Source organism: Diadema antillarum, unplaced genomic scaffold (genome assembly GCF_040938485.1).
Source record: "Diadema antillarum isolate AM-2024a unplaced genomic scaffold, OU_Dant_1.0 seq00000054_RagTag, whole genome shotgun sequence".
NCBI lineage: Eukaryota > Metazoa > Echinodermata > Echinoidea > Diadematoida > Diadematidae > Diadema > Diadema antillarum.
The window spans coordinates 93092-108329 of NW_027271162.1; the positions used below are offsets into that span (position 1 = coordinate 93092).

At 40.3% G+C, this 15238-nt stretch overlaps 1 protein-coding gene across 1 annotated transcript; it reads left to right on the forward strand.

The window, feature by feature from the left end:
• Positions 1-1054: 1054 nt before the first annotated feature.
• On the forward strand, positions 1055-14797 carry LOC139725688 (uncharacterized). The gene is made up of 6 exons (XM_071636771.1): positions 1055-1293; positions 2721-3086; positions 8707-8860; positions 10615-10723; positions 11813-12488; positions 14132-14797. Exons 2-6 carry the CDS (start codon positions 2819-2821, stop codon positions 14305-14307), a joined length of 1383 nt encoding a protein of 460 aa, XP_071492872.1. The 5' UTR covers positions 1055-1293; positions 2721-2818; the 3' UTR covers positions 14308-14797.
• The last annotated feature ends 441 nt before the right edge of the window (positions 14798-15238 follow it).

The window sequence follows — 15238 nt, forward strand, 5'->3', positions numbered from 1 at the left end:
CCCCTTTGGGTTCGTGCCAGTTCGATGCTCAAAACGAGTGGACTCTTCTGATATAAAGTGATATTGATATAGGCCTATAAATCGCCAGATCCGGAGAGGCTTTATTACATGTAGGCCTACTTGGTAGTTAGTGTGTAGAGAATCAAAACCCTTCCTGCTGTTTAAAAACAAAACAAAAAGACAACAACAACAAATGCAGTGGCGGGTCCAGAGGGGGCGCAACCGGCGCACGCCCCCTTTATTTTTCGTGAAAAACAAAAGAAATAAAAAGAAAAGAAAAGGAAATGAAACTCGGAAGTGGCACCAGAAATATCAGTTGCCCCCCCCCTTTGCAGAATTCCTGGATTCGCCCCTGCAAATGTAATGACGGAATGAAGCAGAGACCGCGGAACGTTTTTGAGTTTATGTGTGTGTGTGTGTGTGTGTGGGGGGGGGGGGGGCTGTTATGGGCGAGAGGGGGAGGGTCAATGGTTACCCCACCCCCACCCCGTCAGGAGGAGTATCTATTTTTTTTTTTTTTTTGATGGGCAGTGTGAAAAAAGGAATCAACACCCTTCTTGCTGTCAACAGTCATGGGTCAATGGTTACCCACAGCTTCGACGGGGTAGAATCTGTATAAACAGAATATTCGAAAAGTCAAAATTGTTTTCAGATTTTTTCTTTTTATATATATTTTTGAAGGGGGGGGGGGTATCAATAGCCAAAAGTGTGTTTGTGTGTGTGTGTGTGTGGGGGGGGGGGGGGTGGATGGGGTGGGGGTGGCTGCAGCCCCTTGATTCCGCGGCCCCTGTAAAGTGCATGTGAAGTTCAATGCATACCTATACCTTTCAATAAATATACACATGTAGTTATTATCTCACTTGGAAGAATTTCTACAATAGGGAAGTATGCTGCTTGTAGGTGGATTCACAACCGAATAGGAAGTCAACCGCACTAAATAAATCGTCTTTAGCGAGGATCAGAGGACACACACACAACATTGAGAGAGGGTATTGTGGTGGTACTCACACGTTGGCATCGGTTTGCTGGTATTTATAAGAATATAATGCACTCACAGTGAGTGAATATCTTTTGACTGTTTTTGACGGGTACCGTCTTTCTTTGGCAACTCGTGAACTCTTGAGTAGGCGAGCTCGTCCTTGTTGACGTTCACTTCCACTAGCCTGTTATTCCGAGGAAGTACAGGTTCACGGCAGCCTTCGCGTATATACCGCAGCAGAGGAGCACAGCCAAATTGACAGCACGATCAACAGGTAGTGCATTGGGAAGTACGCCCAGTCTTGGTAAATGAAGGTGAGTATAGTGATAGTGTAAGTAATGGCTGAAATGGGATCATTTTGCATCACAACATTGTTAACTATGCCTTCCTTTTATATGCTTGAATTGATTACGCATAATCTACATAATTATTATAATGTAGCGCGTGCCTTTTGCGCTTCAAGGGTTCAGTGGAACACTAATCAAAGCGGCTACTTTTGGGACTTTGAGAGAAGAATTGTAGCATTATATTGAAGTCTGAAAATATATGAAATGTTTACTCTTCATATGTGATTACTGCTTGACCGTCAAACGAAATAGCTCTAAAGGAATCCAGAGGAGAAAAAATAAACAAACAAACCCGACAACCATTTCTGTATGAACAACTGAGCAAGGGGCATATGAGTTTATGAAACCTATAAATTTTCCTGCCACATTGTTTTGTCTCCTCTATCTCTCTCCTTTCTTTCTTCTCACCAAGCCTGACCCTGTATCTGGTAGGTGTGCAATTTTGTATGAAATGTTAGTGCCTGATGTTACAATATCTTCTTCGTAATGAACAGTGGTTTGAGTAATATCAAAGAAAACTTCACATGTATGCTGAGCCCTTGTCCCTTTATACTGTTGCTGCATGTATCCCAGTGTATGAATGCCATAATATCTTCCTGAAGTCCACCATCGAAAGCGATAGTTCTCTCGCCACATCAGAGCTAATAATTCCTTTGACAGTTAATTATCATACTCCAAGGTAATGACATCTATCTCTCTCCATCTGTGACTAAAGACTACAGGTTTCACAAGATGGTCAAGACATGAAGTGAAAGGGTGCTTTGATTCTTTATCCATAAGCATAAGGGCTTTTTACACTTGTGTTTCTTAACCCCGGACTTTCTCTGACCCAGGACTATCGTTAGTCCCGTACCAATTTTTTCAGCTTTTTACACTCGCCAATTAGTCCCGTACTATCTCTTGTCCGGGGCTAAGGAGAAAACTGACCTTTTTACACTCGTATTTCTTAGCCCCGGACTTTCCAAACCACATGAATATTCATAATTACGCTGTGTACTGTACACGTACACGCACGCACCGGCAGCACTTGATGACCTCGTTTCTAATTGGTCAGTGAGGGTCGGACTTCGTCTCCGTCGCTTAGCCCAGGATTATTTTTTCGTTCTGTTTACACTCAATTGCGGTGCTAACCCCTGCTATTTTGCAGGGCCAGATAGTACCGTACTATCGGTGGGGCTAGCCCACTTTGGCAAAAACGAGTGTAAACAGAAAGTGGGCTAAGGATAGTCCCGTACCAACGGTGGGGCTAAGGCCCCCCCTTAGCCCCACCGTTGGTCCGGGGCTAAGCAAAATTTTACAAGTGTAAAAAGCCCTATAGTGTTGCAGTCCTCATTCAGTTTCCTTTGGCTACGCTCATGGCTGCTGATTACTTTCGATACTTCCTACTTGCACAGAAGACGCAGTCTACGATCTCACCGAGATAGCTGCTTGACTATCGTTTATTGGGATCCGGGATTGGGATAAGTCAGAGGTAGATAACTCGGGAGTCAAGATGCCGCTGATAAAGAGAGAGGTCGAACCTGTCTTCGTAAGTCAGCTCGACATCGGAAAGGACATCGACAATGAGCTCGAGTGCGTCAGCAACTACACCCTGGCCAGCATCATCCGCCAGCTGGGCAACCTGAGCAAGCACGCCGAGGACATCTTCGGCGACCTGTTCCAAGAGTCGATGGCCATCTCGACCCGAGCCGGCAACATTCAGAGTCGCATGGATGCCATCAGCCGGGCCGTGAGCCAGATGGATCCGCTCAAGGACACGGGTTAGTATACAATACTTTGAATTAAAAGTAAATCCTGTCATGTGTTTCTTTGTGTTCATACTTTTCTCGTCTATTTATATCTATGTAGGTATTGACAATTGACATACCACCATAACACAAACTACAGTTGTATCAACACAACGCACGCCCAGACACACACACGCAGACACACACACACACACATATGCCCACAAATACACGTCTGTCTGAGACATTAAAATCAAACTATTGAAACTATATATTAAATGATATCTATACGTACATGTTATATATTATGAAACATAATCATGTCTACCTCTACACAGTAATCTCCTCAATTATCTATTTATTCCTATCGCAGATGACTTATTTATGCCCTCGACCAATCTGTTCACGTTCGTAGATCCCCTCAATAAGCTTCGTATAACTGCTCTGATGCTCGGCCATCAAATCTCCCTTCATTATACTCTATTATTATCCATATATTACATTTGAGCCTACGCTTTCGTTGCGTTTTTGCCTATCTAGCAGGTTGACATTATCTGTATTTCCGTTAGAGAAGACTCTACTTCTTTCATTATTAGTGTAGGAGTAATGTCTGTATCCAGGAGAGACGTTTAAATCAGAAAACCCTCTTTAAAAGCGATTTTCTTCTCATCACCATATGAGTCCATCATGGCAGTGTCGGCTCATTATGCGATATCAGCAATAATCTTCATGGACTTGATCTAAATTCTAAGGAGCATGCTTAGCCGTTGGATATAGAGACACAAATCCCACGTTTCCGGTCACATGTAATAAAATGCTAACGAGCAATTTCTAATTGGTTTTTTTTCGAGCTGTTTGATTTTTAGCTTTGTTTGCTCTCTATAAGTTCCTCTATTGCCTTCCAACTTCTTTCTCTCAAAGAAATTGCAGAGTGAAGAAAGCTATGGGGAAAACTGTAAACGATAAGAAAAGAAATTGTTTTGATTTTCCTGAGTCTACCATCAGGAGAAAGTTTCATGACATGTAAAAAAAAATGACGTAAATCGGAAAAAAAAGATCAGCCATCATTGGTAATCAATCGTCAGTTACACATTTTATGGTACAGAAACCTAACAACTGGAAAGTCAAAAGTAATACCACGGAGGTGGAATAACCTCCATGGTAATACAAAACCAATATGTGATCAACCAAACAACCAGCCAACCAACCAACCAGCCAACCAACCATTCAACTAATTAACCAACCAGCACACAAACAAGCAAGCAAGCAAGCCAGTAATGTAGGTACGGTCAGACTGGCAAAAGATCGAAAGAAATTTAAGATTGCGATCTTGAAGATCTCGAATCTTTTGACTTCTCGAGAAACTTCCTACTCAAATTAAGGATATCCCCTCCCATGCCACCCCGCCAAACTTCTCAATCTTTTGCTAGTCTGACCGCGCCTTTTAATGTACGCATCCACCTGAGTGGTTATCCATGGAAGTTACTTAATTCCCCTATATCCTTCGATATCTATCATTTGTCGATCTCTCCCTTTAAATTTCTATATTTCACTGCCATTCTTTCTAAACCTATCATTCTGCAGGTCTATTCTGCTTGCTTGCCTCTCTTCCTTCCTTGTCCCCCATTTTTTTTTTTTTTTTTTGTTTATCGTCAAATTCCTTTTCTCAGTGGCAAAGTCTCAAGACTTTTGACTCCTTGGAATAGTGATCGTTGAGCGTGCGTGTGTGTGTGTGTGTGTGTGTGCGCGCGCTTGGGGGTATTTCATTACGTGTCAAGCACTTTAGAATCTTTAGCAGAAGAGGATCAATGTATAGGAGAGGCATGTTTCACAAGTCATAATTAAGTCAAAATTTATATGCTCTTAAATTTTGATACAGTAGAAATAATAATTTACTGCCAATGAAGGATGTCATAAATGTGTAGGACAACGCAAGGAAGCTTGTACATGCCGTGAGAAGGCGACATGTTGTAACTTGGCTATAGGTGCCTTGTTTCGGACGAGAGGGCCACTATTCAAGCTTACCTTCATAACTCTCATAAAAGAGTTCTTCTTCAACAATGGGATTTATTACAAGTCACCTTCTGGCCCTTGACAATGCTCATCGGCGAGTTGGAGCAAATCGCTCTTTCACCAATACGTCATGACTGAAACACCTATGCGAATCACAACAAATCGTCTTCTGGCGTTCTCATTTCAAATACGTCTCTTCTAGAAAAAAAAAAATTCAAGCAATATGTTCTTGTTGTTTGCCTTATAAGAACTATATCAACGTACAATAGAGTAAGCAGTCGCAAAACACGACGCATTGTGTGACGATATGGCACAAATATCATGTTTATCAAGAAATGAATTATAACTGCAAATGCTAATCATAGGTAAAATGATCGCAATACAGATCGATGAAAAGAAAAAAAAGAAACAAAGAGCTCCTCAGAAGCAGTAAAATACAAAGATGGATCACTTAGAACTTCGACGTTTTTATTTTACACCACTTGTGGAGTGTTGAATCGTTGAATCAAAGAGGTACTCGCGTAGTAGGCCTATACCTCCTTGGTTGAGGTGTACCCGACATGCATACGGGTGATAATTATGTAAGATGATGTCGTAAAGTAATCACGACTACTGCTTTATGCAAATCCGTATTTCTAAAATGCCCTGTAAATGCACGAACGTTACACGCAGATCAAGCGGAGGTGGACGAAATTGGCGGTCATTACTGTATTCTTATCAAGTAGAATAGGAAGATGTTGCGTGTACATCATCCGATGACCTACCTTATGTATTTCAACTCTCCAAACTTCTGTCCAGTCTGTTTCACCCCTTATACTCTCTTGATTAAGAAAACAAGGAAAATGCGTCCATTTTTTGAAAGTATAGGTTGGGGCAATTGGTCTCGTCAGATAGAACCACGTGTAATAACGTCGCATTTCAAAGCGATGCTCAGACTTTGAAGGCAAACACCTAAAGCCACATTTTTTCCCGAATTAAAATTTCAAATGTCTGTTTCAAGATTTACACGTACGGTTCCATAAATTTTATATCGAAAAGAAGAACAACACCCACACCCATTGTTACTTCCTGTCTTAAAGAGAACGATTTGTCTTACATCTTATCCGCATTGAGAAAATATGCTGCTTAATTCTGACGCTCATTTCTTATCTCTATCCGATAAATTCTGTGAATACATTGCAGTCAAACAATATTTGGGCAGTTTTCATAATGATGCGAATTTATGGAACTTTAAGAGTTTCACATTATTGATATTGGTTACACGCACATTTGAAAATTAGACCTACTAGTATATGAGATAATTATGATTTCACCATAAACATGTTTCCCACTAACTTGCTTATTAATCAACACTATAATTATATACTTCTTTGTCAAAATGAAATACACAGTTTGCTAACTGAACTATTGAAGTATCTTTGGCAACAAACTAGGTTACGTGACAAGAATGACTTTCAAGGGATACGGTTCAAAGTTTCTAAATTGCTGACAAAAGTAATGGCATGTTTTATTTATTCCTGTCTTATATTCGTGAACTTATTTATTCATCACTATAGTTATTTATTATTGATATTTTCAATCAGTGATTTATATCAAAATTATTTATCTATTCATTTATATAAGTTTAATTCAATGTCCTTGTTTCGATACTATACACCTCCTAAAGCAATGTGGTTACGACCCTGTGGTACATGATTGATTTCACTTTAGCATTAAAAAACAAACAAACAAACAAAAACAAAACTTTCGTACCATCATGGATGGCTTTGACCAAATCTCCACTATTCGGTTTAGTTGAGTGTTACTATTTCTGTTCAATTGAATCCACTCGAGCATCGGGCATTGTAGAGTGAATTCCTATCTGAAATGATGGTGTTCGTCCTTTCGTCCACTTGAAAGGAAACACTCTCTGGACATTTTACTTCGTTACTCATCATGGGCCATTCTCATTAGTAAACCACGTGATCATTCCCTCTTCTTGTCAGTGTTCACAGGAAAGAAAATGTTCTGCGGTTAATAGAGCAGAGCGCTCGATATTTAACAACGCGGCGAGGAACAGTACACCTGTCCGTCTGCCGCCGTTGATGAGTTGAATAAAAATGTGATAATGTTGTCTGCAATAAAAGTCTAGACAATTTGCTCGGAATCCCATGCATTCTCGATTAGAATGTGCCAGAATTTAATCGCTTGTCGCTTTTCGCATGTCCGGAACGAGCCTTGAAGATAAAAATAATAAGGTCTCGCTTTGAATATCCAGGGTAGCCTTTTCAGAGTTGCCACTGTTCTACCATAGGGCCCTGCCATCATTATTACCCTAGCGTTGCCACGTACCCATTGACAGAGAGGGAGGTACCCATTTATCGAGAGGGACATGGTGGGTAAAAAACATCTTGTCCAAGGACGTAAGCACTGGGCGAGAATCGAACTCAGGTCCTCCGATTGGGAGTCGGGAGTCTTATCCACTATGCCACAGCGCCCCCACAGCGCCCCAAAGACAACAACACGTAAACAACAACGGAATAAAACCCGACGTATGACGCTATATAAACCCTTTATACGATATAACTTTCAGACTGAAAGTCTGCAAGAGAACCAAGTGTCCATGACATATACCACTATAGTTGTACGTGATAACTGCACCACCTCTCTGCCAAAATGTGCCCGCTATTATATAGGATGTTGAAGCACACCACACTTTGTCTTTATGCAGCATGACCCACATAATAATATTGTGCATCTAAATTGAAGAGGAAGAGCAATTCACAATTGAGCAATTAAAAAACTCCCGTGGGAAAGAGTGTCTACGGGATCATTCGAAGATGAAGTATATAATACGTGTAGAAAAAGGAGTAAACGGCACAGGCTCGCGCCTTATTGACATAAAGCGAGGTCGGGGAAATCCCTCAAATCTCCCTCGAGAATGAAATCAGATTATTAGGCCACCATATGGAGAGAAAGGAAATTCCGCAAAATGTTTTGGTGCTTGTACTTGTATACAAAACAAAATGAAGTTCACTAAGTGTTAAGGAAATTCAAGTTGACTTGATGGGAATTGTTGTACCCTGTTTTGTTTGTATTTATGAGTGTGTGTGTGTGTGTGTGTGTGTGTGTGTGTGTGTGTGTGTGTATGTGTGTGTGTGTGTTTAATCTAACATGTATAATAGTGTTCTGGTATCAACGCACTCTTACTGTGTGACCTGACGAAATGACTGTAGCATGTGGGAGCTGATATCGACTGGCTAGTCTGTCATTCAGATTCGATGTTTCATTTAGATTTCTCACGTTTGAAAATCGAAAAAATTCCCTTGAGCACCAATACGACAAGTATGCATATTTATTACTTATTATTTATCTTTTTATTCACAACATCTTTTAAGAGGTACGTTCTGTTCAGTTCTGCTTATACCCACCGAACCTCGGGCCTTCATCAGTGTATACAATGACGACGGTCCGAGGCGGGCCGAAAATTTTGGTTATGTATATATAATAAATCTGTGTGTGTGTGTGTGTGTGTGTGTGTGTGTACATACATAAACGTTATATGCATGTATCTATTTGCATTTATCTTTTTTTTTGTACACATAAGTTGACATCATTTTTTTTTTCAGTACAATTTTCCTCGTCCTCGTTTTATTTGCAGTATCAATGCGAGACATCAACACCCGGATAAACTTCAAGAGTGGCCTCATCATGGATACCAAGGTCGTGTCTTCGCCCACCATGCCGTCAGCTATGAAGGAGACGTACGAGCGATGCCAGAAGCCGCCACCTCTTAACCTTCTCAGCAAATACAGGTAGGCCCTACATACTCGTATATCTATCTATATGTATACATTTATGAATATATATATAAGTATATATTTCTATAATTCATACTCTCTGAAAGATCGCACATCCTGAATTCACCGGGGATGGGGTTTGCAGGAAACCAGCTGGAAACGGAAGGAAGGGAAAAAGGCACATAAAGAACGATGTGTTGACATGCCGAACCTTTTTCGGAATCACACTGACAGGCAAAAAAACAAAACAAAACACAATCAAAACCCACACAAAACATGAAAACAAAAACAAGCACGCACGCATTTCATATTCAAACACGATATATTAACACTCACAGACACTCACCCGAATATGCACGCGTGCATTAAAAAGAAAAGAAAAAAAAAACACACGAAAATTTTCCTTTTCCATTGACAACAGAACAAATAGAACTGAATAAAGCATAGAAGGACTCCATGATTGTTGATGAGACACGTATTATGGTGAGATATGAATTTAACACATAGAACTCTGCAAACTAACCTACCACCTTCATAGACAAAATTCAAAGTTTCTTTATCTTGTGGCATGATTTTTATTTTTTTTGGGTCTCCCTCCGTACATTGAGTCAGCAGTTGCAATCTTACAAATTTCGTTTGTACAGAGACAAATTGCAGAAAACTCATTGCACATGTCTTTTCCCATCTGCTTAATAATCTCTTACCTTTATCTCATTAGATTTTAATGATGTTGTTTGTTTATTTGTGTGTTTGTTTGTGTTTTCAACCAATATCAAAGCTACCAGTAGCAGCGATACATATACCTCATATCATTTTCAGAATGGAAACCTTGTCAAGACAATGCTTTTGATTAATGGTATTGTGGAACTTGAGTCACCTGAATTTGATTAACGCGTAATTACGCGTGATGACCCTGCCACCATGAATACCGTCCCCAATATTGCCGATAGAGGCATCAGAGGTATTTCAAACGTCTTCTTCAAAGATGAGAGCACCGAAAGGGGTTCGAACAACCCAGTCCTCCTAATCCACAATATAGGGGGATTCTTCCACCTTAGTCCTCTCGCTCCCGCTCAGTTGATGAGGCAGAACCGATCTAGATAATGACAGATGATTTATAAGTCGAGATTTATATTACGAGATACCATTAATCAATGTATTTATAATCATTTCCATTTTTAGCTTTCAGTCTTTCCTTGCGATCAAGTGAACTCAAATTGAACCCACAGAAAAGATAAGATAGGGCTATACTCTTACTCACTGCAGTGCTAACCGAGTAATGCGTTTGCACAACTGCAGCAGTGATAAGTGAAAACTCAGGCAATCGGATAAGATTGACACTGCCTTACGACGTACAAGACTAAAACTTTTCAGACAAAAACACATGAAACGAGCACGATGTTTTGGGGAGATTGTTATAGAAATAAATCGATTTGACCCCAGGTGACCCCTCAAAGAGAGAGAGAGAGATAGACAGACAGAAAGACAGACAGACAGACAGACAGACAGCAGACTGACGGACAGAGACAGACAGACAGGCAGATAGAGAAAGGAAAGCCGCTCTACAAATCGAGCTACAACGTGATAACAACTATTGCTACTCACCACACACTATATCTATACGATAGAAAATTCTTGCCGGTAAAATATGCGTAATGAAACTGGTTGAACTCTATCAGAGTGCTCTCATTCATATTATGAATGAGATAATGCAATTTCACATGGAAAGCACACCTTTTTTAAACTGTTTTTCTTCTTTTCAATTGCAGAGAGGATGACAAAGATGCGATGAAGTTTTACACCGATCCCAAGTTCTTCTTCGAGCGATGGTTGACTGAACAGAAGAAAGACATCATGAAGAAGAAGAAAAAGCGAATGGTAAATTCATTGTTTTGCCGGATACTACTAACTTGTAAAGTTCCTTCAAGAATTGATTATGAACGCCATTTCTATTTACTCTTATTTCAAAATCAGATGAAAAAAAGAATGTATATGGTATTCGCTACACACACACACACACACACACCACACACCACACACACACACACACACGCACACACAACACACACACACACACACACACACACACACACACACACGGAAAGACACAAACCAAGGGCATCTTCTTGAAGAATTCTTCCTCATCTCAGTGTTCCACGTCTTACAAGCTTGGCTTTCTTAGTGGAACACTGTTTTCTATCATTTTGATTATTTACTATTTTTGTTGCCATGGCAAAGTCCACTGTTTCTTTTTATGATATCATTCGTGCATATATATTGTATTTGAAAAAAAAATCCTTTAACAGACGAGTGTAAGAAAAATGAAAAAAAAATTGTATCACTTTGGATTATGTCAACTTTTTCTTTTCTTTTTGATGATGGAAATCAATACACTATTGAATTGAATAATAGTTATCAACAAAATATCACACATGTATCATTATTTTCATCAGTGATCATCAACAAACGCGTTCTGCAGATAGTAACATTCTGTGTATCTCCTTTCCCACTCTCTCTGTTTTCTTACCTCTCTCACTCTCTCTGTATAGTGTGTATATATATATATATATATATATATATATATATATATATATATATGTATATAATATACATATAATGAATGCATTCATACCAGGCTCAGTATTAGCGGTGGTCCGGGCCACTAAAATTGATGGTGGGCCGACAAATTTCCAAAAAGGTTGCCTTTTGGTGGCTACCAAATTTGAAATTTGAAGATATTACTGGCTCTAAAGGGACAGCAGAGAAAAAAAGTTCAGGTAAAGCCCGATATGTTATACATTATATTTACATTATTTTTGTAGGCCTATATAGCGACTGTGTTTGCAATAACTATTATTTTCTGACAATAACAAGGGAATGATGAGGTGCCGTTGGAAACTCTCTTAAAGAAAGTTAATGTGCACTGAAGTAGTGTGTGCTCTCTTTGTTCTTTTATGACTTTAATAGAAAAGGCCGGTGTCAAACATTGGTAAAGGACCGACCAAAGTGGTGAAGACGCGTAAAGCCGGGAAAGGTAGGGGAAAGGAGCTTGATGACATTGACAGAGAGAGGCAGGAGCGCCCGAAATCAACACGCCGTAGGCAAACATCTCAGGGTACGACCGGTAACCACGAAGAGCAAGCTGGGCAGGAGCAGCAAGATGCCTCCAAACCTCTAGAAAACGGAGAGATCGCAGAACGACCACTAGAAGAAGATCCACTACCGCCTCCACCACAGCTACCAATAGGAGACGGCGGTGACTTCAGCGCACCCTCATCACCTATGGAGGCGTTCCCCGGCGAGCTACCCATGCCTCCTCCTCCCCCATCGGAGGACCTATTGCCCCCACCTCCTTCAGACCCGTCAGACGCACTCTATTCCGACATGGACTCCTTAATGGACGACGCGCAGGCATTTCCACAGCCACCATCCTCTTCGTTGCCTGGCAACGTTCCTCCGCCTCCGCCTCCTCCTCCAAACTTGCCTCCACCCAACCAAAGGGCAGGCCCCGCCCCTCCTGCACCTCCTCCCATACCGGCCTTCATCCCAAACCCTCTACATATTGATCGAACCTCGAAAATCCCCGAGCCCATTACGGTAGTCCAAGACACGCGAGACGACATCCTCTCGGCCATCAGACAGGGCAAGTATAAAACGAGGCAAAGAAACCTGAAACGGCTTCTTTCCATTGAATTTGATTACACGGGTGCACGTCACGAGCTCAACACCCACTAGTTATACAGCCCACGAGCTAATCACTAAGTGAACAAGCCCCACGAGCTATACGGTACACGAGCCAGACGCTAGACAGATGATTCCCATGAACTCGACACTAGTCAAGCAAGGCCCGCGAGCTCGACACTAAAAAAAGAAAAGAAAAAAAAAGAAAAAGAAACAGCTCGACATCACATCATAGGGCTTACTGTACGTAGCGTCGAGCTCGTGGGCCTTGTTTGCCTAGTGTCGAGGTCGTGAGCCCTATTTGCCTAGTGTCAAGATTATTGGCCTGTTTTAATTACTGCCTAGTTGGTGGGCCTGTTTTGCTTTATAATATCTAGCTCGTGGGCTGTATGACTTGTGAACCAATTTTTCCGATGTCTAACTCGTGGTCCGTATGACTCGTGTGTGCTGAGCTTGTGGATGACCCCGATTAATCATGAGACCTTATCTTTTTGAGGACTGGTTCAAATATGAATGTCGATTTTGTGTTTTCTCTATAACACTGGAGGTCCATAATGCTTTGGACTTGAATGGCTTCCTTGAAGCAGAATGAGCTTTGCTATTAAAAATCGAGTTTCTTTCTTTCACGCGATTTGACTTCTTTGTCCAACAATGAGGTAATGAGGTAGTTCGGCAGATTAAATATAAACTTTGTCGTGACAGGAGAGCTAGTTAGAATGAAACCGATGCCATTTGAAATACAGTCTCATGAAATAATATATATATATATTTTTTTCTCTCTCTCTAAATTATATTTCATTTAGTTCTCGATCAGATCATAGTTTTCTTTGAAGTAATCACAGATGAAAATACATGACAATGCATTGATTTTTCTTTTTTGACTCTGGTGATTATATATGCACATTTCGGAGATGATTATTCACAGTCAAAACAAATATGACATTGAGATGCAACAATATTCAAGATGGGAAACTTCTATAGTGAGCGGGGGATAATGTACTTTAATTGAAGCATTTAGATTTTGTTTCAGACGCTACGTCATGTGTGGATTTGGTGATTCAAAACTCAAATTTGTACGTGATCACACTTATCTTCATGCTGCAAGAAGAAAAAGAAGAAGAAGAAGAAGATGATGAATATGTCTTCAAGCTTCAAGAAAAGACTGGCATCTTTTAAGCGGGATATATCTTGTAAACAACATGGACCAAATTTAAGTTCCTGAATTTCCACGAATTTACTTCCTTTCTGGTGAAGACCTACATGTCTCCATTGTAAAATTTTAAAATATTGCTCGAATAGTTTGAAGACAGCAAAATGAGCAAAGCGGTGAAACTATACCCGCTTTTCCCCCTAGAGAGTATAAATAGATCTGCATATCGACCACAAAATATCTATAAAGTGCTGAAAAAATCCATGACACCTGTTTCATATCGCCACCCTCATGAAACAGTTATTTTCTCCACAATATTTACTATGATTATTATTTGATTAATTCATATTGCAATATTTACGGTGTTTAAGGTTTAAATAAATTGACAGCTATGACGTTGTATAAACATTGCTTGCTACTTTCTGTATCGTCATTTTTGCTCTCACTATTCACAGGAATGAAGCTGCGAAAGGTGGACGTGAACGTCGAGAAGCAGCGGGCGGCTGAACCGGAAGCGAACAGCGTCGAGGCCATCTTGAGACGCCGTATCGCCATGGAGGTGAGCTCTGACGAGGAGACTAGCAGTACGTTTTCGAGCGACGACAGCGCGTGGGAAGACGAGGACGACTGAACGACCGTCGTCTTCGACAGCTTCTCCGACATCACCCGTCGTCTTTGACATCGTCTGCCACATCGACGAAATTGCCTACTTCCTGGGCATGAGCAGTGTCTTACGCCTCTGCCTTTACAGTCATGAGTTCTCCTACAGTATTGCCTTCAAGAAAGTGCCCTCATTCGTGAAACTTTTACATTGATTGGCTTCAAGCCAGTTAGAGAAAGTATATAAGATAAGTACTACGAAATACCAGAGCAGTAGCCTCTGCTATTACACTTATACTTAGAAGTGATGAGATAGATATCACCTGAAATTACTAGCCAATATTATTCGTTTTCGACGTATCAACTCTCATTAGTAAGAAAAAGAAAAGAACAGCGAGATCAGAAATGCTGCAATAATTGTAGAAGAACACCAAGAAGTAGTAACTTACAACTGATAGTCGTCTACAATCATGGACACGAGAAAAGTTGTTCAAACAAAAATTCTACCATCTATGAACTGTTATAAAGAAAGGAATTTCTCTTTCTATTCGACATAAAAAGGAAAAAAATGGCAATTTCCACGATGGATAGAAGGATATTTTCCCGCTGATGATTTCTACACAAGCGTTAAAACGGAGATTTGAACATGCATATGTTCAGATGAGAATATATTGACCCGCACTAAAAATCAAGATCAAAAGGTAAAATAAGAGATACAATGCAAAACAATATATAAAATTGATCGAGTATTCTTCTGTCATTTTCTACTCCCATATTATTTGCGCGCACACAAATACACATACTTATTTCACCCTATGTAATCCTATATGTGCCTATCGTAAAAAGTGTGATTTTTGTTTTCTTTCTATGTTAAAAACTTTCGCAGTAACGTAATGACACAGCTAATAGTATAGATATGATATATGACTATGTCTATTACAAGTATTTAATGGTGTTTACAT

Bases quoted from the DNA above. Each gene is read 5' to 3' on its own strand.
- LOC139725688 (XM_071636771.1), top strand. From the start codon at position 2,819: ATGCCGCTGATAAAGAGAGAGGTCGAACCTGTCTTCGTAAGTCAGCTC. The intron at 3,087-8,706 runs GTTAGTATACAA...TTTTATTTGCAG, and splicing joins GGATCCGCTCAAGGACACGG to TATCAATGCGAGACATCAAC. The intron at 8,861-10,614 runs GTAGGCCCTACA...TTTCAATTGCAG, and splicing joins AACCTTCTCAGCAAATACAG to AGAGGATGACAAAGATGCGA.